The sequence below is a fragment of the Leucopleurus acutus genome, assembly GCF_964270905.1.
Source record: "Leucopleurus acutus genome assembly, chromosome: 18".
In the NCBI taxonomy this organism is placed as follows: domain Eukaryota; kingdom Metazoa; phylum Chordata; class Mammalia; order Artiodactyla; family Delphinidae; genus Leucopleurus; species Leucopleurus acutus.
The window spans coordinates 14170883-14195991 of record NC_139160.1 but is presented as its reverse complement, the minus strand read 5'-3'; the positions used below and the strand labels follow the sequence as shown (position 1 = coordinate 14195991).

At 43.7% G+C, this 25109-nt stretch overlaps 1 protein-coding gene across 1 annotated transcript in view; it reads left to right on the top strand.

Annotated features, from left to right (window-relative positions):
- LHFPL6 (LHFPL tetraspan subfamily member 6) overlaps positions 1 to 25109 on the top strand; it is a 225255-nt gene that overhangs the window by 186824 nt on the left and 13322 nt on the right. Inside the window, exon 3 of the mRNA XM_082859305.1 lies at positions 9173 to 9271. Within this exon, the coding sequence (XP_082715431.1) occupies positions 9173 to 9271 (99 nt within the window). The remainder of the gene's footprint in view (positions 1 to 9172; positions 9272 to 25109) is intronic.

Below are 25109 nucleotides of genomic sequence, written 5' to 3'. Positions count from 1 at the left end.
TCAGAAGTGGTCATGTCTCTTTATTATGTTTTAGCGTTACGATAAGATATGATTTCCTTGGCTAAACTTCTCACGAGGGAGAATCCGTTTCTCATCTTGATGCCTCAACGTGCTCTTTGTGGACACAGCTCGTTCTGTGCTGAAACTCACGTCCGGGTTCTCCCTCACCAGCACCCAGGGAAGGGGGGATCTGTAGGGTTCGCAGGAGCCTGTCCCTTGTCTTCGGTAGCAGGCAGCAGCAGAAATGCTCCCTGTCGCTAAAGCAGAGTCAGTGGTAGAGAATTGGTGACTTGAAATCTCTCCTGATCTTCTACCCCATCCCTACTTCTCCATTTATACGCAGGGTTCAATACACATGTGAACACGGGAGGTGAGGTCAGAGCCGGGACCGCAAACACTTTGGGGTCTGGGCGTCATTAGAAGGTGGTGGTGAGGAGAATTAGCTCAGACTGGCCTAAAAGTAAATGCCTGGATCTACCGTTTCGTAGCTACATGAGTAAGAACCTGCTTCTCGAAGCTTTAATTTCCTCCTCTGCTAAATAAAGGCAATTATCTATTAGATAGCTATTGTATAATTATTTTGAAGCTTTTGTAAATACTGAATAAATAGTATCACTACTGGGCTTCCCTGGTGGCGCAGTGGTTGGGAGTCCGCCTGCCGATGCAGGGGACACGGGTTCATGCCCCAGTCCGGGAAGATCCCACATGCCGCGGAGCGGCTGGGCCCGTGAGCCATGGCCGCTGAGCCTGCGCGTCCGGAGCCTGTGCTCTGCAACGGGAGAGGCCACAACAGTGAGAGGCCCATGTACCGCAAAAAAAAAAAGAAAAAAATAGTATCACTACAATTTAATATTGTCTGTTATCTATTAGATAACTATTATATAATTATTTTAAAGCTTTTGTAAATACTGAATAAATAGTATCACTGCAATTTAATATCATCTATTAACTATTAGATAACTATTATATAATTATTTTGAAGCTTTTGTAAATACTGAATCACTGCTGTTTAGTATTTAACCAATATCATGAACCAGTGAGTTGGATGCAAATAAGCATACAGTAGAGTTTCTGGCCTTTCAGGAAACATGATACTTAAATAACTACAGTGCAAGGTGGTGAACCCCAAATAAATGGTACAGAGCGCATCCCAGTAGGAGCTCACAGGAGGGAGTGGAACCTGTAGCTCACTGCTGGGGTGGCCAGGGCAAGCCGCCTGCTGAGGCTTCTAGACCTTCACAGCTAGTATGTTCGTGGGGTCTGAGTGTAGGTAAGTAAGGAATGAAAGTGTCTCAGTTAGAGAGGAGCGATTCAACGTTCAGAGATGAGGTCGTTTGAGACATATTCAGAGAACCAGTGGTCCCCAGTCAGATATGCCTTGGGGAACTGGCCAGGGTGCCTGAGCCATTTAATGGGACCGCCATGACCTGGCTTTAGCCAGCTGGATGTAGGCCCAGGATGGGCATATCTTTCAGTTATTCAAGAGTCAAGAAATCTGGACTTGCCGGTGAAAAATCTGACGTAGGAAAACACCATGTTGTTCAAATCCAACACGTGTGGCCTGAACTCAGGTTGTGGGCAGAGAGTGTGTGAGCTTGGAGTGGACTTATGTCCAAGCATCGGGATCACGATAGGTGGAAAAGAGCCGTGGGCTGGGCCCCGGGGGCCCCGGGGTTGATTTGGGCTCTGTGTCCTTGGACAAGCCTCCTGCATCCTCAGTGCCTCAGTTTTCAGAAAGCACTGTGAAAGGAGGTACGGCTTACAAGAGCCTAACCAAGCCTCCTTCTTCTAGAATACTTCAGTAGTTTCCTTCTCGTTGTGCATTCAAAGTCCGAAGAGTTATAATACTGGCCCTTGCCCTCGTGCCCTCCCCACTACTGGCTTTATTTTGCTGTTCCATTTTGTAAAAGGACGGTTATCGAGGGCTGAAAATGGATGAATATCATGTACATAAATTAACATGTGGTGACTTGGAGATACGCCAGCCTCTTCCAAAGAAAAGTCCAGATAACGGGCTACGAGACCGAGCAGCTTTCATGAGAAAAGTAAAGAAAACAATTTCCCTCGGCGCTTGCCGCAGAAAGGAAGATAAAGGAACCGGAGGATGGATAAAAGTATCCAAAAAACATAAAAGATGAATTGATGGGAAAGGCTTGTGTGACCACTCCAGGGGCAATAGGTGGGGAAAGTCAGGCTATTTAAAAAAATAATAAACCGTGGAAACGATTGGAGCGATAGTCATGGAAAAAAAGTGAGGTCACATAAAATCTTTCAAGAGTGGCCTGGAAAAAAAATTAGACTTTATGAGTTTAACACGAGGACTCTATTCTTACCACCTGTGGGGAGCGACTGGCATTGGCTAACTGGAGGTTTGCTTTGCCTTCTTGGCAGGAGCTGAATTGTTATGTTAATATTCCGTTGGCTGAGTGCGAAGTACCGACTGAATAGAAAATGGTGTGCAGGAGGGAAAATTCCCAGCCTCGGGTTCTTACTTTGACCACGGAGCTCTTTACAGACTTCAGACTTCACACTCAAATTCTAAAAAATAATTAGTATCATGGCAGGTATCTCCAGCGTGGTGCGAAAATGAATAGCGTTTCCACTAGGACCCTCTCTCTCCCCAAGGCAGTTTACGGGCAGGCAGAGTGTGTCCTAAGATTTAGGCCCAGGAGCCCATATGGGGCTAAAGGCAGACCCCTTGGATAATACAGCATCACAGCGCAGCTCCCAGCATCCACCTTTCTGCGTTTATCCGGACTCTTTCTTCTCCATTAACGCTGGCTTCTCCTTCGAGGTCATTCCACTGACCTGGCTCTTCAGACATTTTAGTTATCTTGAACAGGGTGAGGCCAAAACCCTAGAGGACTCAGGTTAAAGTGGATAAATCCCCAGGACCTCCTACACAGTGACCTTTCCAATAGTCTATGATGTCCTATAACTGATTCCAGCGAGGTGCCCTGTGAAAACTAAAGACTGAACTAATTTACACTAATTTGTGATTGACGCATGACCCTTTAAAAGTTGCAAAGTCTTTAGGATTGCAAGAATAGACTTCTTCTTAATTGCAAATGAGCCTGTAGCTGCCAATGAGTTCACATCTCCTCCAACCACCCACCTCTGTTACCACCTTCCTCAGGTTGTTTCCTCCGATTCACAGCATCTTGCCTCACTTCCATTCCTATATGCACAGATTTTCACAGAGTGTGACTTTTTTTCATGATGTCTGTAATGGCAGTGAAATGGGAATTTGGTTAAAATACCACATAATTAAGCCCCATGAGGTAACCACAGGGTTTATAAATGTAACAGAGAAAATCCACGTAGATAATATAAAAGTTTGTGAGCCAGAGATTTTAATTGAACCGTTTACTCCCCAGGAGCAAATTAGTCAGCTAGAGCCATAAAAACTCATTAAGTCCCGAAGATTTCATTTGGGCAACCACTTCACATTCCTGAATATTTTCTGAGCCTCATTTCAGCGCACAGTATCATATCTAAGTGGTATCTAATTCAGGAATTTTCAAACTATGTTTCCATCAAACATTGATTTCCACAACATGGTCTAAGACTTAACACTGCTAAAACTGAACAATGCCAGATTTCTTCCATTAAAATGATGTTCTCATTTTTATGGTGGTTTTTTTTTTTTGGAGTATAATTGCTTTATAATGTTGTGTTAGTTTCTGCTGTACAAAGATATGAATCAGCTATGTGTACACATATATCCCCTCCCTCTTGGACCTCCCTCTCCGCTCCCCCACCTCCACCCCCATCCTACCCACCTAGCTCACCACAGAGCACCCGGCTGAGCTCCCTGGGCTATACAGTAGGTTACCACTAGCTATCTGTTTTACACATGGTAGTGCATATATGCCAATCCTATTTTTCTCTAACTTTACAATATTAGTAACTCAGTATAGACGATACAATTCTAGTTGATGCCAATATTAAGGCACTTAGTTAACATTTGATGTATCCTCTTTTGAAATCCACACTCTAGAAGTTAATTAGCATAAGTTCCCTAACCAGAGCTCACACCACAGAGGCAGTTAACACAAAGCCTTTTAATATCACTATACTTACCCCAAGGTTTAGTAATTGTCATAAATTGTATTTGAGACCATTTTTAATTGAGAAAATGGATGTTTAAGTAATGGACAGATAGAAAGATTCGTATCAGCCCCTCTGCCCTTGCACAAGTAGGGCACGTACCAGCCAGGGATTGGCCAATAAAAGAAACCACTCTAGGTATTTCAGGCGGCAGGGAATGTAACCCAGGGATTTAAAGTTTCACAGACCTACTAGGAGGTCTGGGGAAGTGCAGGTCAGAGAAGCTGCTTTGAAGAATTCAGGAGCTCAGGAAATGCAGGGATCAAAAGTGAGGGCAGGACTTCCCTGGTGGGGCAGTGGTTAGGAATCCACCTGCCAGTGCAGGGGACATGGGTTCGAGCTCTGGTCCGGGAAGATCCCACATGCCCGGAGCCCGTGCACCACAACTACTGACCCTGCACTCTAGAGCCTGTGAGCCACAACTACTGAGCCCGCGTGCCAGAACTACTGAAGCCCGCGTTCCTAGATCCTGTGCTGTGCAACAAGAGAAGCCACCGCAATGAGAAGCCCACGCACCATAGCAAAAAGTAGCCCCCGCTCGCCGCAACTAGAGAAAGCCCGTGTGCAGCAACGAAGACCCAACACAACCAAAAATAAATAATTTTTTTTAAAAAAATCAAAAATTATCCAAAAAAAAAAAGGTGAGGACAGCTGATGATCTGCCCTTAGAGAGTTGAGGCTGAGAGGGATGCCAGGAAGTCACACCCCAAATATCATGTCTACTGTCTGCAGAAGAGCATGTCACCTGGCTGCAGCTGCCAATGGGGAATATGGTTTATTCCTCCCTTTTACCTGTTCATTGACAGACTATGAGCCAGAACTTCTGCTAGCAGGAGAGTTTTTGAAATGTAGTTTCCTGGCTTCTAGCCACCCATCACCCCCACCCACAAAGGGAGAATCTAAAAGAGTAAGGATGATTTTGATTGTTAACAGGCAGTGTCAGGCATAGGTGTAAGAATCTGGCCAGCTCAGTGTCGGGGGGCGGGGGGGGAAGAAATTTTCCGTTACCCTTCTAGGTTCTTCTGGCTGGCCTAAGAATTAAATTGACTTGACATGAGATAGATTAAGAGGAGGAAAATCAAACAAACGTTTAATAACATGTGCACATGGGGAGAGACTCAGGAAAAACCGAGTGATTGATTCCCTGAAATGGCAAAACCGTCACTGACTTGAAATACCATCTTCAGCTAAGACAAAGAGAATGTTGGGGGTTAGTCCTTTGGGGCTTCAGAGGGGAAGAAGGCAATTTACATGGAGATGGAGAAGCAAGTGTTTGGTAAATAAATGTTTACTGGGCTGGGCAGAGACAGTGGGACATAGAGTGAACTCTGATCTTTAATCCCTGTGTAGAGTTTCCTCCACCACACTTGCCCATATTCTTTGCACATATCTCTGGTGATAGCTCTATTCCTGGAACGGGTCCTCTGTCTACATTCTTTTAGGCAGTTAAGGGGAAGGTCAAACTTTCTTCCTGAATCTTTTGGGCCTTGATTGCTTTTAGTTAGAAATAATCCACATTCCAAAGGGACATTTTAGAGTGGCAGGTTTTTTCCCATCCTTTTGAAGTGGTGTCTTAGGTCTAGAGCAGCTCTCTCCAATAGCACTTTCTGTGATTATGAAAATGGTCTGTATTTGCACTGTCTAATATGGTAGCCGCTAGCGCCATGTGGTTACTAGGCATTTGAAATGTGGCTAGTGCAATTGAAGAACTGAATTTTATTTTTATTTAATTTTAATTAACTTAATTTTCTTTTTTGCTGCACTGCATGGCTTACAGGATCTTAGTTCCCCAACCAGGGATCGAACCCAGGCCCTGGCAGTGAAAGCACCAGTCTTAACCACTTGGAGCGGCAGGGAAATCCCTAACTTAAATAGCTACGTGTAGCTCGTGGCTACTCCGTGGGGCAGGGCAGGTCTAGAACTCGACTCCTGCACCCTCTCCCATTCCATCAACTGGAAGATACTGTGTCATCTGACCTGAAGTGTCCCTGATCCTGCTATCTGAATAATTGTTGTAGTTATTGTGTTTTGAAGGTATTTGTTGGAGTGACTGTCTGATGGAGTTGGGGGAGGGTTTCACTGAGTTTAGAGTATTGGTCGTATGATCGCTTTTTGTGCCAGCCTGCTAGGAAACAGTTGTTTCGTAGTTGGCTGAATTCGGCCCGAGACTTGCTTTCACCTTAATGTATAATAGTAGCGAGGTAGTGGGGAAGCCAGATATTTACCTACAGAACCTAATCACTGCAACAATCACTTAGCCTGAGGAGTTTGCAACATGCACTTTTCTCCCAGAAGCATTCCCCACATCTTCAGAATCTGCAGTATCTTTACTGTTAGCAAACATTAGCAGATGACAAAACAACGGCTACATAAATATGAGTACTAAAATCCAGATAAGCTAGTTGCCCTCCGCTGAATACTTTTTTAATGTGAACGTATGCTCATGGTATTTTTCTTTTTTTAATTCTTACACCTGACACAGATTTCCTATGTATAAAATTATTTCTAATTTATATGGTTGACTCCATATTTCATACTGTTACAAAGACAGCCCAATATTCTATTACACAGAAGAACCCTGACTCCCAAGCATTGTACCACTTAGAGAATCACAGGCCTGTTTGCTCCATAACAGGCACTTAAAAGTTCCTCTCTGTTTAGTCTCGCAAAATGCTGGGATCCTTATACTGGATGAAAGCGGCTTCTTGGGCGGGGAGGGGAATGCATTGGGAGATTGGGATTGAAATATATACACTCATATGTATAAAAGAGATAACTAATAAGAACCTGCTGTATTAAATAAATAAATAAAATTTAAAAAGAAATTCATATAAACACAACAACCGGCATTGGATAACTGTAAATAAAAGCAATTCTTTTCAGAAGTTAAGAATAAATTCTGATAAAAACAAAAACAAAACAGAAAACAAAACCAAAAAAAGCAGCTTCTTTCATGAACACATGACACATATTTTTCTGCCATACTGTAAGAACATTAGCAATTGAGACTTTATCATTTGTTTGCCTATCAGGTAAAGGGAATAGTGATGCTTTAAATTCTACTGGTTTTCATTTTACTTACCCTTGAACATTTTATACCTAACGGCCTTTCTGCGTGTGTCATCATTTAAAAATTGCTCACCAGATCTCAAAAAGTGGTGTTACTTATTAATTTAAGAACTGAGTAGCATGGAAATGATGCCACGTTATTTAGTCAACATTCATGGAATTCAGTTTACACAAACTCTGGCATCCTCATTAATTCTCTCTTTACCTGATGGTGGATAACGCTAGTTTGGAATTGTCTTCAGAATGCTATAACTTTTATCCTAAGGCAAAAAGCCTAAGGAAACTGGTCACTGGGATATTTGCTTAGTCAGCAAACCTCGTATCACTGCTTTTCGAATTATTTTTCGGCCTCAACACAATTCATATTTACACAGTTGCATACAGGTATCCTGGAATTTGTGATTGCAGCTGCAGTGATTCTTTGCAGGCAATTCCCTCGGATCAGAGCCCTTCTGCATTCGATGCTCGTTTTACTGGGGTCTAAGGGATGGATCAGAGGGAGGGGCAACAGGGTGGAAAACGTGTCCGTTTCTGGGGGATGTCTCCCCACACAGCTGCATAGAGGTTGGGGGAGTGGGGTAGAAAGCAGCTCCTCCTTAGATGCCTGTGAGGAAACAGACAGTTTGTACAGGTTACAACTACTCAAGTCATCCACCAGGGGCAGGGGAGAAGCCAAAGGGGGACAGGAAGAGACCCAATCCAGAAATACTGAAGATCTCCCTTAGATGCCTTTGGGGACACTGTTGTTCGGCCTATACATCAACAGGTTTTCTAATTTAGGGGCCTCCGTTATTTAGCGCCTTTTAACCCACAATCCTGCAGACAGTCAGACTGTGTATGCATTGGTCCCACTGGCTCAGCACACTTGTGGATTTACGGGTGATGTTAATACTCGCTGACTGATGTGACAAGATGATACTTTCAGATTAGCCCTCAGATTTGATTGGTCAGTGCTTCAGTCTCATTCAGCTTCTCATAAAACCATATTATTGATAGGTTTTGATGTAAAACTAAAGACTCACCAGTCGAAAGCTGTCCGCTCAGGGTGAGCTGCCGTGATACCTTAACTTAAAATAAAACCATCACTTGCTTTAGTTCACTCATCAAACCTTTTGGTCTTCGCTGCAAGAAGAACTGAAGTCACAGTTAGCGTCTGTGTTCTTGAGTGTTTCCAAGATGCGTGGACACTTGGTGATTCTCAACTTCTCAAGGGAGCATGGTAACCATAGCATGGTCCACGAGTTCAATCAGTGTGCTCAAGTGGTTCATGAAAATCTTTATGCTGTCTCTGCCCCTGGTAAAATTTGATGATGTGGGCTTCCCTGGTGGCGCAGTGGTTGAGAGTCCGCCTGCCGATGCAGGGGACATGGGTTCGTGCCCCGGTCCGGGAAGATCCCACGTGCCGCGGAGCGTCTGGGCCCGTGAGCCATGGCCGCTGAGCCTGCGCGTCCGGAGCCTGTGCTCCGCAACGGGAGAGGCCACAACAGTGAGAGGCCCGCGTACCGCAAAAAAAAAAAAAAAAATTTGATGATGCTGAAACATTCTATTTTGATTCTTAAATTGGAAAAAGCAATCTAATGAATGATGATGCATAACCAGTGAGGCCCTTTTGCTGGCTCTCGAGTTACTTGTTTACATGGATTGAGGGTGGAATGGGTTGGCTTTTTACAAGAGTGATTAAAAGGGCTTCTGGATTGTACTCCCTAAACAGGATTTGCAAGCCTTTTAATGCTTTAAAAGGGGAAGTTGGAACCAAACTGAGCTGTCTGTCAAGGTTGTTCTTCCCACCTCCCACCCCCTTTTAAGCAGACTTGGAATTGTTCTTGGAATTAAACTGAACTTAGGTCACTAAAGGGAGCTTGGCTGGTGCTTTCCCAAAAGCAGACCCCATGTTCCACTGTCACATTGCCTATATTGATTTCTTCTCCCTTGTACCTTTATCTAGGGCTGCAGAGGGGCATTGCTAAAGTCCCGTTGTCTTTTCTCTTTGCAGGCCTGTTGATCGGTGCTGGCTGTGCCCTGTACCCCCTGGGCTGGGACAGTGAGGAGGTCCGGCAGACTTGTGGCTACATTTCTGGCCAGTTTGACCTGGGTAAGTTCTCTTCATGCATAGTACTCCTTTTAGAAGAGAAGCTTCTCTGATCTTTCATAGAAGGAGAAGGTGGAAAAGGGATGGGGAAGAAAAACGCATCCCAGGATTGGAGCCAGCAGTCACGTGTAACAATACACATACATTCATTTATTCAACTGTTTAGTAAAGAGCTATGTATAATCTACTGTTGGCCTGTACTGTGGGAAGTACTGTAGATACAAAGAAAAGAAATGGTCCTTGATATGAGGAGTTAATATTCATTCATTCAAAATCATATATTTGAGTCATTTCATGCACTAAAAGTAACTCTCTCTGTGGAATTCACTGTCTATTGGAGAAGATAAAGCAAATACTATGATCAAGAAGATGACAGTCAGTGCTAAGGAATCTAAAGCACTTTCACTCCAGGGTAATACACAGCTTTGTGAAAGAGATGGGAGTGGAGCTGGGTCTTAAAGTGACCCTGTGGACCATCTGGCAGGCAAGGATTACAGTTCAGCAAAGCACAGGGGAGGGATGAAGAAAGCTCGTCAGGGGACCATAGAGACCCAGGAAACAGGGTCTGTGATCAAGTAGGCCACAGTTCACACCTTGATGAAGGGCTCATGATTTTTCCTGTGTCCTAATCAGAAAATTTGAGCTATCTCTCACTTGTGCGGAGAATGTATTCTACTTACGTGGCAGGCTATAAAAATGTTTTGCATAACACGACATGGTTTGCACCATTGTAATTTGTAATGGTCAGCTAATATTTCCGTTGGTTGAGAAACCTACATTTACTTAACCACTTGCTTATTTCTTTCTAGTTGGGTATTTTGTCTACTCGGTTGGTGTTACGTAAACATATTGTAAGGAGTAGTTTAATGAATATAAGTCTTCTCTTGACTGAATCATTTTCTTAGGATGTTTTGCTAGAATTGGTGTTAACTAGACCGAAGATTATGAGCCCATAAAACACTTATCGCCAGACGATAGCCAACACATTTTTCCCTAATATATGGATAGACAGATTAAGTTTTTGACAATGAGCGCGTAGTGAGTTACTAACTTAAACATCTATCTGCTTTTCACATTAAATATTTCTCTCTAAGTAGAAAAATTTCGAGGGAACTGGTCTAACGGCAGTATTACTATATCCCAATTCATTTAAAAAATTTTTGTTAGAACTTACCACACACACAAAAAAAGGTACTTCTCTGGCAGTCCAGCGATTAAGACTCCGTGCTCCCACCGCAGGGGGCGCGGGTTCATCCCTGGTCGGGGAACTAATATCCCGCATGCCGCGTGATGCAGCAAAAAATAAATAAATAAAAGAACTTATAAGAAAACAATTCTGTTGGATACTGAGAAAAATGGGCAGATGTGATATCATATAAAAAGTCTGTGAATTTGAAAATGAAGCAATTTTTGGTTGACTCAATGGATGACAAACACCTGCTTCCCTCAAAATACTATTGGCTCTTTGGGTAGAGGAGATGGTGCCTGAAATACCACCCAATTTGCATGGATAAAAAAATAAGAGATTTCCCTCTGCCCATTCTTCCCTCATTGAAGGCGAAGCCGTCCTAAGGCTAGATTAGTTTGTGATTGTTGTAAATGCAGAGAAGGGGAAAATGCTGGCACAAAGTTAACCGCTAGCCTATCCTTTTTTTTTATTGGAAAGCAAACTGTGTCCAGGGGAGATATTGCAATACAGTGTTTGGCATTTTTCTTTCTCTGGTATTTGAGGGATTCTCTGCTGTTTCACACAGGCCTCAACTTGGTTAGAATCCTGTTCTTGCTGGTGTCTTGCTGTTGTGTTTTGCCATATTAATTAGCAGGTTATAATGAAACTCAGATCCTGTTTTCGCTACTGCACCCCAGGATTTTACAGCTTCTCAGCATTGAGGATTAAAAATTTGAATGTCAAAATTAACGTTAAAAACAAAACACTTGCCTCTTTCTTTGCTAGTGATGATAATTTTCTTATGTTATAAACTCACTAAAGCTGTTTTAGCAACCTTAAAATTACAGCGTTGTTTTAATTTTGGCCTTTTTAGTTTTAAATTTCTCTTAGATTGGATGATGAGAAAAAAAATCAAAACTGGCATTATCTACAGATAAGATGAGTTCTGGGTCCCCTGAAGAAGTATTTTGGCTTTATCGAGTTCCATTTCTCCAGGTTACTATTAATTTTTCAGACTCTGTGATCTTTGCTTCCTAAAGAAGACCTAAAGGGAAACCGTGGCATAGAGATGTCACCACACGTCTCCCACCGAACTTCCTGTGTTTTCTGTCTTTACTGTTCTCTGGAACACTGATGAGAGCTGAACTTCAGGGAGTGAGTGAACTCAGAGATTACGGAGCAAACTTGAAGAGCCTAGGGCTGGGTTGGGCGCCGCCCTGTGCGTGGGAGGGTGAGGTTCTCTGGAAGGATGACTCTGCAGCCCGGTGTTAGGGGCGTACGCGCTGTAGCCGTGGCCGTACCGTCTTACCGTCTCTGCCACTTCTGAGAACCTGAGCTTGTTTCTGCGCCTCTCCATAGACAGCGTGTGGATGAATCTTTCCTCCCGAGGGTTGGGCAGTGTTAATGTGATTAAGGTTCACGGCCTCCTTACAGTGGAATGTGGGTCAACTTCTTGGCGTGCCGTTACTGAGCTGTGATTGCTGTCTTTAGGGCAGGGGTCCCCAGCCTGTTAGGAACCGGACCGCACAGCAGGAGGTGGGCGGCAGGCCAGTGAGTGAAGCTTCATCTGCCGCTCTCCATCGCTCCCCGTTGCTCACATTACCGTCTGAACGATTCCCCACCCCCCATCCGAGGAAAATTTTTCAGGAAACCAGCCCCTGGTGTCAAAAAGGTTGGGGACCGCTGCTTTAGAGCATATCCCAAAAGAAATCGTTGTTGCTTTTGTTCCCACTTTGGCAGATTATTTAAGGAGTGCATTCATTCAATTATTCAGCAAAGGAGTATTTATAGGGTGCTTTCGATGTGCCAGGCCTTGTGCAAGGTGCTGGGGACATGGCATCAGGAACGAATTTAAAAAGACACTATTGCGGAGCAGCTGGGCCCGTGAGCCACAACTGCTGAGCCTGCGCGTCTGGAGCCTGTGCTCCGCAACAAGAGAGGCCGCCATAGCGAGAGGCCCGCGCACCGCGATGAAGAGTGGCCCCCACTCGCCGCAACTAGAGAAAGCCCTCGCACAGAAACAAAGACCCAACACAGCCAAAAATAAATAAATTAATTAAAAGACACTATTTATTCCCCTCATGGAACTTAAAAACTAACAGGAAAGGCACATATACTTAAATATATAAATATGTGTGTGTGTGTGTGTGTGTGTGTGTATATACAAACACACACATATATATATGGAAAGTGTGTTATAAAGGGTCAGGCACTGTAATGGGCACTGTGGTTGTCTTGCCAATATTATTCCACTCTAGTTGGTCAGTCTAAGCCAAAGTTTGGCAAATGTTTCTATAAAGAGCCAGAGTCAGATCATGAATATTTTCCACTGTGCAAGCCATATGGCCAAGTACGTGGTAAGACAGTTCCTATATGAATGGGTGTGGCTGTGTCCCAATAAAATGTCATTTACACAAATGGGTAGTGGAGCTGTAGTTTGAGACCCCTGACCTCAAGCAAAGCATCCCCCTGTTGTGCCAGAAATGTCTTCATTCCATTTGTGCTCATTTATCGATTCCTTCAGCCGGTCAGGATATAGGACAGTCCAAGACTTTGCACCGAGCAGCCCCATCCAGTTATCCTAGGATCCCTTGTAAATACTACCATTTTCTTGTTGTGTCATGTTGCGACATAAGGTGTGAAAAGCACCATTAATTAAGCTTGGGCATCCCACCTCTTAGCACTAGCATGGAAAGCTTAAGCTCATTTGGGCGAGTGAGACTGGAGATGTTTCCAGAGGCTTCTGAGAAAGATGGAATCACATGCTAAGGAAGAGGCATCAGAAGCCATGGTCTCCCTCCCTCTGGCAGCCACCCCTGACAAGGTGGAATAGCAGGAAGGAGCAGGCCGCAGAGCAGGGGCGGGCAGAGAAACCAGCCTGTGGGCAGGCATCCCTAGAATTTCCAGCCTTGCTGACACACAGTAATTCATTTCCTTACAGGGTAAGGATTGAGGCAGGCCTTCTCTTACTTGCAGCCCAAAGCAGCCCGGTTGGTATTTCATTTAGTTGCTATTTCACCATTCGGGGGGCCCTGACCTCACCTGGGTGCTCCTTAAGGAGGTATTATTTTTAGCTGAGCCCTCAAGGCTGTAGAGGATTTCGGTAGGTAAAGAGTGAACGTGGGCGTGTTTTAGGGTGACAGGGAGGTAGGTTGCAGACAGGTCAGGGAGAAGAGCCGGGAAGGAGTCTGATTACGCACCAGAGGGGGTAGGAATCCTTGGGGGGCTAGGAAGGGCCTCCCAGAGAAAGAGCATTTAAACTGAGTCCAAAAATATGAGTACTGTTTAGGCAAGGAAGGGACTACGTAAAAAGCTTACATTTGTGGTTGTAACATAACGTGGTGGGAGCCTAATAGCGTCTACTTTTTTAAATGCCTGCTTTCCTTAGAAAGGCACTTGGGGGAGAGTTTGTTTTACATTCATCAAAAACAGTTTCATCAGGCTATTGATTATTTCTCAAGCATTTTCATATCTCATCAAGTCCCGAGCCTTGAAGCAATTTTGCAAAAATAACCACTTTCACAAATCAAAGACTGTTACTCTGCTTACCTTTAGATCACACTTATTTATGAGGAAGCCAGGGGCAGGTTTGAATACACACATTTTCAAAACAGGGCAACAAGAATTTAAGGCACGCTGCGTAATGAATGTCTAAGTTCCCCCACTGAAATGGTATAGCTCGCCTTGACAGTCGTTCTCACCCTTGAGCATTGGAATCAGAGGTAGGCTGGTTGAGAGGACCTTGAGCATTGGAATCAGAGGTAGGCTGGTTGAGGATAGATTTTTAGTTTCTATGCCTTGGATATTATGCTTCTCTCATTTGTGTTTCAAACAAGGATCCCCAGTGATTCAGGTATAAGTGGTCAGCGACCATAATTTTTTTAAAAAGCCTTCATTTATATAGAAAAATTAATTTTTTGTATCTTGCTGGAATTTAGTTTAACAAACATTCATTCATTTTGTTTTATATAAATTAGGAGGCTTTAACTTTAGGTTACGAAAATCTGATGACAACTGGCTTAAACAAAGAAGACATTTAAGATCCCTTAGTACAGGCCAGAGCCTGTAGGTGAACTTTAGACTTGACTGAGCCAGGGGCTCAAAGATGTTGTCCATCTCAAAGTCCTTCATCCTGAGGCTAGTTCTCCCCTTGGTCGGAAGAGGACTGCATTTGGCACTTGTGTCTCTAAGCATCCTTGTTCATGTCAAATAGGCGAGGGCGAGCTTCTCCCCCCGTAATGGAATAAAAGTCTCTCTCCTCGGTCTAGTTGGACCAATTTGTCACGTGCCCATCTTGAATGAATAGCTGCTGTCAGGCAATACCATGTACGGACTGGCTTCTTGCGGCCCAGCATGGATGTGTTCAGAGTTTTACAGAACCAGATTTACTGAGAAGTAGTGACATTTGTAAGTGGAAGATGAGGCTGAGAGGCTACAAGGCATCTCAGTCTCTATTTTTTGTCAGACTTTGGTGCTCTGTGCTCCTTCTGTCATGAAGTCCATGGTTGTGGACAAAGGGACAGTAATGGTTTGTGCTGTGCAAGTGGTAACCATAATGGTTCTCTTTATTAATTTTTAAGAGAACAGAACAGTATAAGTGATAAGAATAATACATAGTGTAGCACAGCATCTTCACGGAATAAAAGCCCAGTAGATGTTTGCTGTAATTATTCACATTGTTTGTACAGGACCATTTTTAATGAATATTTGCTGATAATCTCTATTCTTCCTTTATATTCCATGCCAGCAAGTTGGGATTTGTACATTAAGCATAAGGGCTTTATCATCATGTTGTCCAGTTGATTTAATTCATGCCTCAGAGATATTTTCATCCACCAAAGACTTTTCTAACTATATCCTTATGATCAAAAGTAGAGTTTCAATTAATTTGTCTTGCTAATTTGCCAAGTAAATTTGAGTAATTATTGATTTCACTTTGCTATTTAATTTGATTGAGAAGCCATCATGTTTCCTGTCCTTGAAATTATGCTCTTGGCTTCTCAAGAACAGTACCATAAACTCGGAAAACTCAGAACCTCTCAGTGTCAGAAAAGATGAGAGTCTGTTTCTTCCAGATTTTCATGCCAGTGAAGAAATCTCTTCTCCTCTGATCTGAGCAATGACCATTGCACATCTCTTTGGACACGTCTCCTTGAGCTCTTTGACTCCTGACTCGTGTTTTCTCTCTTCTCAAATCAAACTGCACTTGAAAAAAAAAAAATGATTGGCAAGCTATGAGGGGGTCAGTGGGCCAAAATGGGAACGAAAGTAGAAAATTTCTTTTTTGAGCTTTCTCAAGCTTGGCGTTAGTGGGTGTTTCTGAAGCTGAGTGACCCAGTTTTCCTGATGTCCACAGAGAAGCTTCTATTTTCGCAGCCAATAACAGGAGAAGCTGCTCTCAGCTGCTGTGATATTGAATAAAACGAGCATCCCTTTGGTCAGAAGTGAGAAGACGCCTGTGACTTACGTGGACTTTTGAGGCTGCTTCATGCAGACCAAGCGAAGGCTTTGCCCAGGGGCTGCAGCCGTCTGAGCTGTGCGGGAGCCGGGCTGGCCTGCTAGGTGCTCCCAGAGAGCAGCAGGCAGCATCTGTTGCTTGGTTTGGGAAGACACCCCTAACGCTTGATGCGTTTCTGGTCATTGCTTAAAGGTAATTGATGATACTGTGATGAGACTGCGATTTGGGAGACTGGTTAGAGGTAAGGTGTTGAATACGCATTGAGATTTAGCCAAAGGTAAAGTCTTTAAAGCAGTGATGATTTCCCGCCTCCTCCATGGCTATCATCTGGAACGGTTCCAAACTTTTGACGCTTAAGTGCTCATCACTGGAAATCACTTAGAAGGTCCAGCATGAGCCTATATTCCTTCGCTCAGCTCTAGTGCAGGAGGGTGACAGAGGGAAGCCGGGCAGCTGCTGTGAGTTAAACCAAGACCTAAACTGGTAGGCCTGGGGGGACCCATGAGAACATTCTGGAAGGTGATGCTGGAAAGGATGCTGGGAAACTGCCCCAGGCAGAGGAAGTCCAACTTGGCTGGTGATGAAGTGACGGAGCCAAGTGTCTGGGCACCTCCAAGGAAAAAACAATCAGCTTTGCTGGTCACTCAGCTTTCCTTGGGGCCTCATTTTCCGGAGATGAAGGATTTTCTGTGTTCATTTCAGAAAGCAGGGAGAAAAATCAATTCATTTCAGGGGCGTAAATTCAACCCGCCCATTCCTGGGACCATGACAATAACATTAGAGCATGAACATTTCCACTTTAAGTTATAGCTGAGTAAATGCCTCTGATCCTGCTTTAGGAAAAAGCACCCCATTCTGTATAATCATAGATCCAATCCTATCTGCTTCCCTAAATACATCTTTGCAGGTCCCTATGGGACAGGATTTTTGCAACTTTGGTGCCTATCTCAGTGTTTGGCTCATAGCAGTATTTAATAGACATATTTATTTATTCAACAGATATTTATTAAGCACATTCTCGGTTCCAAAAATTGTGCCAGATACTTAGAATAAAATTATGAATTAGATAGATATGATTCTTACCTGCGCGTCACATATCTGCTGTCTACTCAATGGTTAAAAGAAGGGAGAGAGGGAGGCTGAGAGAGAAAAGGAAGGAAGAGAGAAGATAAAAAGGAAGAAACCCTATGGCTCATTTTTGACCACGAAAAAGCTGCCATCATGTTTCTGTATCTACTTGGCCACTGGTATCCTGGTGAGAATCATGACATTACTCTCTGAGGGACTAATGGCTTAACCATCTCCTAGAAAGTAATCAAGTTCAGGGTCATAGTTTAAAAAACCAAAAGCCCTGGTAGATGAAAGAAGAAATTGCTTTAAATCTTTCCTTCCTAACGTCTTTTTTGGTCTGGTTATTTTAGAGCAGGATCTTGCCATTGTTGTATCCGTGCCTTTTAAACACCTAAAGTGGCTTGCAGTGATTTGCAGCGGTGGAATTCAGCGCTAGTGGAAGAAAGGAAATGTGCTCAGAAAACCTGCAGGAGATGAGAAATATGATTCTTCCCAGTAGTTTGGTGGCCATATCTTAATATTGAGATATTAGGAAATATTAAGATATGGCCACCAAACTATAGGGAAGAATATGTTAGTCTGTCTTTTAAAGATGCTTCTTCATTTTTTTTCAATGTTATCCTTTTCTAAAAACAAAAAATGATATACCTGAGTGGTGTGCCATTTTAGACTCAGTTTACGGAAGGAAGTTTAGGAGACTGAACCGGTTCATTCTCGTTATTCTTTTGTATTATGTGCTCTTTACTGTTTCCTAGTATGTTTCGTTTGAATATTAATCTGGGGGTAGAAATGCACTAACACTAAATCTAACGGGTTTTGATGTTTTAGATCCTCTCTCAGGAATGAACTTTGTTTAATCGATTATGTTAACAATGACTATGAGAAGCAGCAATGAAGACAAATTGGCTACATGAACATCATCTTCAATAAATATGTAGATTTATTAAGTGTTTCTGATAGTTAAGGATTTAGGGATAAATCTATTAATTAAAAAGAAGAATCTACTGCCCACCCCCAACATCCCAAGCTGACAGTTCCTTCTGATAATGTAATACAACCCCTTTGGGAAATCTCCTACCAGCTCCCTGCCCTCAAGGAGATTACAGTTGAGAGATTTCACACAGATTTGTCTTAGACCATCCTCCTATCTAATTATCTATTCGTTCCGAATAGTAACACTAGGGAAAGACGTTTCACTGATGTTCCTGGGAGATGTGTCTGTATGAACGTTAGAGGAGAGTTCTTTCAAATCTTTGTATGGTGGCTCTTAATCTTGGGAGGAATAGTTCTGCCCCAGAATTGAGAATTCACATTACTGTGTTAACTCCTCTGTTAGTGACCTTCCTGTGGATTTTTGCCTTTGTTCTGTAATAGAAATAGAAGATAGAACTCTCAACAGGTCTCCTGTGAGGAAAGGGTCATTGGTAAGCATTATTGATTAATAACCCATCAAAAGTGGTTTTAGAATAAAACCAAAAATGTAACAAAGTAATCAAAGGGCTGATCTGACATTTCACCTGATTTTTAACCTGGTAGAATGTTGACAAAAACTAATTAATATAGAGAATTTGTAGAGTAAAACGCATTTATCAGATCTTTTCAGAAAATTCTGTACAAATGAGTTATTCCAGATAAATGAATTTTCCTCTTAAAGGAAAAAACATGGACTGGATTTGAATCTCCGTTTCACTCCCCAAGAGCTGTTTGATTCTGGGCAAGTTATTTGAGCTCTCAGAACTTCAGTTCTTCCGTCTCTAAAAGAAGATAACAGTACCTGCTTCACCTGCCTGTTAAAAGGATCGAAGGGGGTAGTGGAAGATGCTTTTGCACATGAAGACGTACAAATAAATATCAGTTCCTCCTTGCTGCCTCAAACACCAGCACATTTCCTGCTTTAATCATGTTGGAAAAGTTTGAGGATGTATCGTATACTTTTCCATCGCTTTAGCCAGAATATATAAAAGATAAACAAGACTTAAAAAAAAAATCATTAGCGGCTATGCTGTCATACGAAGTCATCCCCAAGAGCCATGGACATTTGTTGAGTGATTTGCCCTTTTACTAAATAACCAAGACTGAAAAAACTTTGAGTTCTTTCTGCTATTTTTGTAGTTGTTTTGCAACAGTTTTATGTCACCCTGTCAGCGATTATTCATTGCAGTTATTAATTACCCCTTTCTCTCCTGTTCCTTCACTTCTAATCTGTGTCCTTTCTCAAGTCATCATACATCATCTTAGAAGCATGCTTTAAAAAAACACAGTTCAGCTCTGTTTCTGTGCACTGTGCATCTTTGAGGCACTGATTTTTGTACGTTCTGGACCGGGTTTTTTTTCAACCTCTTGATTTGGAATCATGCTTTGGATAGCTGCTACGGGATATCTTAGTAGGTAAGCTGCTTGGGTTAGCAACTGGGTGTTTTGATGACACTGGTAATTGAGTTCAATGTTACAGTAACCCTTGTTCTAGGGATGAGTTTTAACTTGAGGTCTCCAGACCGTTCAAGAAACCCAAAGTCCATCCATCAACAGGCTTCAGGGAATTTGTTACCCCACTGAAAACTGTGCAAAGTTTATATACTTGCAGATAGGTGCTTTTTTCTGGAAAGAGTATTCATAGTTTTTATTTATTATTCAAGTGGATTCCTGGCACGTGAAGACTCAGAGCCTGTGGTAAGCAGCATTTGGAAGTCTGACACTGGAAAGCTTTGAAACCTGAATTCTAGACCTAGTCTCCCAGCAATCCTCAAATCTCCCCAGGAAGCTGGAAAACCATTGGGTTCCTCTGACTTGATTTCATTATCTACCAAAGTGTTTGTCAGAGGGAGGTTATAGGGAGAGACATCTCTCCTTGCAATAGGCATTATTGCAAATAAATACTCCCATACACCAATTCTAATTTGAAATCGTACCTGTGAAAATGAGCGTTCAACCTTCCTAAGGAATGGAAGATGCTTCCACTTAGAATCCTAACCAGGTTCTTTAGTGGGCAGTCCTCCACCATGCCTGGGGAGCACGTTGTTCTGAACTGTCTTTTCAAAGATGTTTGTATAGTGAGCAGCCTTGGAAGACAGTGCCTCCTGCTGGAGCGGAGGACAGGTGTTATTTATTGTTTCCTGTAATAACGTCTCCCTCTGGGGCAAAGTGTGGGTGGATTCGCTGCAGCCTGTTATAAAAAAAGTGGGGATCCGTAAGCTTAGGATTCCTTAACGGTGACACAAACTCACTGAGTTTACTGCATTTACTGTGGGATGGAGTCTTCACCAGATGTGAAGCTCGTGCTGGTTGCTGTGCTGAGGGTAATAATCCAGTCCCCCATCTCCGATCCAGAAGCCTCCTAGCTTTTGCCAGCATCCATGAAAGTGGGGCAGGCTAACTGGTTAGCTTACAAGTAGAATAAACGCTCAGATTCTTCAAAGTTCTTAAGACCACTGTTCCGATGCCTGTCATTCATTTAAAAATACTTTCGAATAGACAGACTGAGATGTGTGTGTGAGTTACAGGAAGTCACAGCTCAGGTTCAGATCCAGAGTGGAAACTCAAGGCTACTATTACCCATATCTCGACCAACACCAGAAGCCTCACTATTAGTATAGCCATGGTCAGAAATGGATTTTAATAGTGCAATTGGTGTTTTATTATTAAAACTGGTGTTTTAATGGTGGAATTGGATTTTAATGGTGGAATTGGTGTTTTACTTATTAGCATGATACATGTTAAAAATGGACTGTCATCGGTGAAACTAAAGATATTCAAGATTGGGCTTCCCTGGTGGCGCAGTGGTTGAGAGTCCGCCTGCCGATGCAGGGGACACGGGTTCGTGCCCCGGTCTGGGAAGATCCCACATGCCGCGGAGCGGCTGGGCCCGTGAGCCATGGCCGCTGAGCCTGCGCGTCCGGAGCCTGTGCTCTGCAACGGGAGAGGCCACAACGGTGAGAGGCCCGCGTACCGCAAAAAAAAAAAAAAAAAAAAAAAAAAAAAAGATATTCAAGATTATGGATTGGCTTAAAGAGCTAGAGATACTCCCTGTACTTACAGGAAAGGATTTAAACAGCCATCCAGGCATATAGCCATTATTGTAAGTCTGAAAGATATTTAAAATATTTAACAACCAGTGTGTCATGGGCCCTGACTATAATCCAAACCAAAACAAATGCTGGAGCTCCCAAGGGGCCCTGCTCGGCCAGGCACTAGCTCTTTGCCTCCTGGGACATAGGATTCCCCAGGGTTCCCTAGGCCAGAGGAGCGAGGGGCCAGTGGGGCGTGTGGAGAGCTTGGCGCAGTGGCTGTGTGTGCACCGGTACGGTGATACGTATTTTCGTATTTTGAACAATGAGAACAGCTTTACTACAGCACTCCAGCTGTGCCCGTTCTGTCCTCAGGAATGGAAGTCAGAGCTTGATCATCCCTAAGGACTCCGTTTCTAGTCTTTGGTTCAGAGGATTTGGGGTTATTTGTTGCCAGAAGGAACAGAATTCTTCCCGGAACCTTGCTTCATTTGCCTCCAGTGTGTCTTTCATGCAAGATGGTAGCCCAATCACTTAAAACGAGAGGCAGCTAGGATGTAACTAGCTCTCAGAACAGGTTGCTGAGCTGACGTGTGCCTGCTGTTTGATAAGTGTGTGTTTAACAAGTGTCGGTATGTGGAGCAGGATGTGGTCTGAGACTCGCTTTCATTATAACTTGGAAACGAGGTTGTTGGAGAGTAGCTACGCCTCACCATCCCTCTTGCTTCTTCAGTGGGTGTTGTAATTTACCAGAGTCTCAAGGTTGTGCTTGACCAAACTGGATCAAGTCCGTTCCCAAGAACCTTACAAGCAAGGAGCGATCATCAAGGGAACCTTCTGGACCGAGGGCAGCTACCCAAGATCAAAGCAGCCCTTGCGGCCACACATTTCCATTTCACTGGATACAGAGACTATATTCAGAGGCTGCCCGGTGGCCGATGAAAGCATGACAGGTGCAAATGGGAGGGTAGATAAAATGCCATCCGGCTGGAAACCGGCACCTCTTCACGTGGGATTGTTGGAAGATTGGCGGCAGGCACAGGCCACACTGGGAAGCAGCAATTAGAGACAGCCTGGGTCCTTTCACACTCATCCATGAGTCAGAGGAGCTGAATTTCAGGTAGTTTCAGCCTTTATAAATGGCAGCTATAGAAAGAAACCAAAGGATAATCTTTATCGCCAGGCACTGAATAAGGCACCGCTGGTTATCTCAGCCACCTCCACATGGAGTTGGGATTCTGTGTCAGTTCACAGCATGAGCACAAAGGCCAGTGGTACACATTCTGTGTATGGAGCCAATGTGTGTGCCTTATCATCTGAACAACGGCATTGTCTCTAGTGAAACTTTTAGGGTGGATCCGGTGCTAAGGGGCAAGAACTAATAAACCAGCGCGCCGGCAGACTCAGCTGGCCAGACTGGACAAAACGTACACCGTCTTTATGGGTAAATCGTGCAAATGTATAGTAACAAATCTATCCACCGGGCTGTGCAACAGAGGTCCATTTGATTGGTGTGATCATAAGAATTCAGATGCTGCTGCACTCACCCTACTTTTCTGAACTTCAACTGAAATGTAATCACTTTTCTGAAGGCACCGGGGTATTTTTATTTCTCTTGCTATTCCTCTGTTTTGTGGGAGTGCTGTGTAGGCAAGGCGTCTCTGCCACCGTTTTCGTGGTTATGTGATTCTGACAGGGGTTTCAGGATAAGGTGATGCAGCGCCCTGATTTAGTGTAGCGTTTAGAAGGAAGGACCCTGGATGGATCTGACATGAGAGAAAGCAATGAGCAAGTTTGGTGCGGTACGCAAGGGAGATCCCTGGGTGCCCAGGTGCGAGTGGAAGTGAAAAAGCATCGGTTCCCAGGCAGCCACGCCCAGCAAAGTCACCTGGTGTTCTAGTTCTCAGAGCTTCCAGTTTCTCTGATGGACCCATCTCGGCTCTGTTCTCTATCCCACATAACACTGCTCCTTTTCTGTGAAATTGTGATAAAATATATATAGCATAACATTTACCATTTTAATCATTTTAAAGTATACAATTCAATGGCATTAAGTACATTCACGATGTTGTGCAACCATCCGCACTGTTTCCAGAGCTTTTTCATCATCCCAATAGCATCTATACCCATTAAATAATAACTCTCCATTATCTCCTACCTCCAGCCCCTGGTAACCACTCTGCTGCTTTCTGTCTCTATGAATTTGCCCCTTCTAGGTACCTCATGTAAGTAGAATCATACAATATCTGTCCTTTTGTGTCTGGCTTCTTGCACGTAGCATAATGTCTTCAAGGTTCATCCGTCTTGTAGCATTCACCCCTTTTTAAGGCTAAATAACAGTCCACTGTGGACGGACCACGTTTTGTTTATCCATTCATCTAACCCTGCTCATTTGTATCTAGAGCTGTTTTCACACTAGTGATTTACTTAAATGGACACGAAGTCCATACGTCTAAATGTACTGGTTTGCTGTTAAAAGAGGTTGTTGCTTTGCTTTTTTTCCCCTCACAACTTTGTAATGATTGCTTTAGCTATGTGAAACTAACTTTAAATGTGCAGGCAGGTAATTGCGTAGTGCAGAAACGTATTACCCAAATAGGACTAGATTTTTGGTTAAGAATAACCCAGCATCAGCACCCTGCTTTAGATTGGGACCTGGGAAATGTTCCATTAGAAACAAAGAGAAAGACTCTCCTACTGAAGAGAACACGTTCGAAAGATCTGGGAAGGTCACTTTAGTCTCCCGGGCCACAGGGTCCTCATCAGTGAAATACAGATGACCTAGATCGAGAATCCACAAACTATGAGACAAATCTGTTCTGCCTGTTTTTTAAATAAAGTTTTATTGGAACACATTTATGCTCGTGTGTTCACTCTGTGTCTGTGACTGCTTTTGACCTAAAATATTTACTCTCTGGCCCTTTTGAGAAAAAGGTTGCCAACCCTTGATCTAGATGGTCCTTTTCCAGTATCCCTTTGACTCTAAAATCTGTGATGATGTGCTAGGTGGCAGAAGGAGTGAAGAAAGAATAAAGTCAAAAGGACACAGAAATGGAGGTTGATGCACTGGCTCTTGACGAGGCTTGAATGTAAAAATGCCTCTGTCCTGTTCAGGTTTAATCCCTTTACTGTAGTCCTCATTCCTCCCGCCTTCCTGTCTTGCCTCAAGCACCCACGGCTGGAGCTGCCTGGGGACGACTTTGATCGCACATAAAAATCCCTATGGGGCTTCCCTGGTGGCGCAGTGGTTGAGAGTCCGCCTGCCGATGCAGGGGACGTGGGTTCGTGCCCCGGTCCGGGAGGATCCCACATGCCGCGGAGCGGCTGGGCCCGTGAGCCATGGCCGCTCAGCCTGCGCGTCCGGAGCCTGTGCTCCGCAGCGGGAGAGGCCACAGCAGTGAGAGGCCCGCATACCGCAAAAAAAAAAAATAAATAAAATCCCTACGGTCTTTCTCTTTTGGAGCACATGCTTAGCCTGTGTGAACCTTCTATATATCAGTTGAAAAACCCTTTTCCTTCGGTAGGAAGGAAAGAGTGTATAACCCCTACATCTTCCCAGGCCCAAGGAATTTTGTGGAGGAAAATCGGTCCTCTGTGCCCACGTGCTGCTCTGTTCTCCCCCAGGGAACATCCTGGAGAAGACGGAGCCTCGTGCTCAGTTTCCTGGGTGTCCTGCACACATAGCCCTCCCAGTTGCCGTTTCACAGCGTTTCATGATCCATGCTAAAATGTCCTCCTTATTTAGGTGGGTTAAATCCACAGGCTGTTTGTTTCATTGGCTGTCATGTTTTAATTACAGAACAAAAATTGTCATTATGCAGATTTCCCATGTTGCGTGCCATATTTTACCAGCGTGTTGAGTTCTTGCTCTCTATACTTACAAGTATAAAATTCTCCCACTGGTTTTATTTTAATTAATTAATTTATTTATTTATTTTTGGCCATGCAACATAGCTTGCAGGATCTTAGTTCCCCGACCAGGGATTGAACCCCGGGCCCACAGCAGTGAAGTGTGGAGTCCTAACCACTGGACCGCCAGGGACCTTCCCTCCCACTGGTATTATATGCAGATCCTCAACCTATGAAGGGATTACATCCCAATAAACCCATCGTAAGTTGAAAATACCCTGAGTTGAAAAT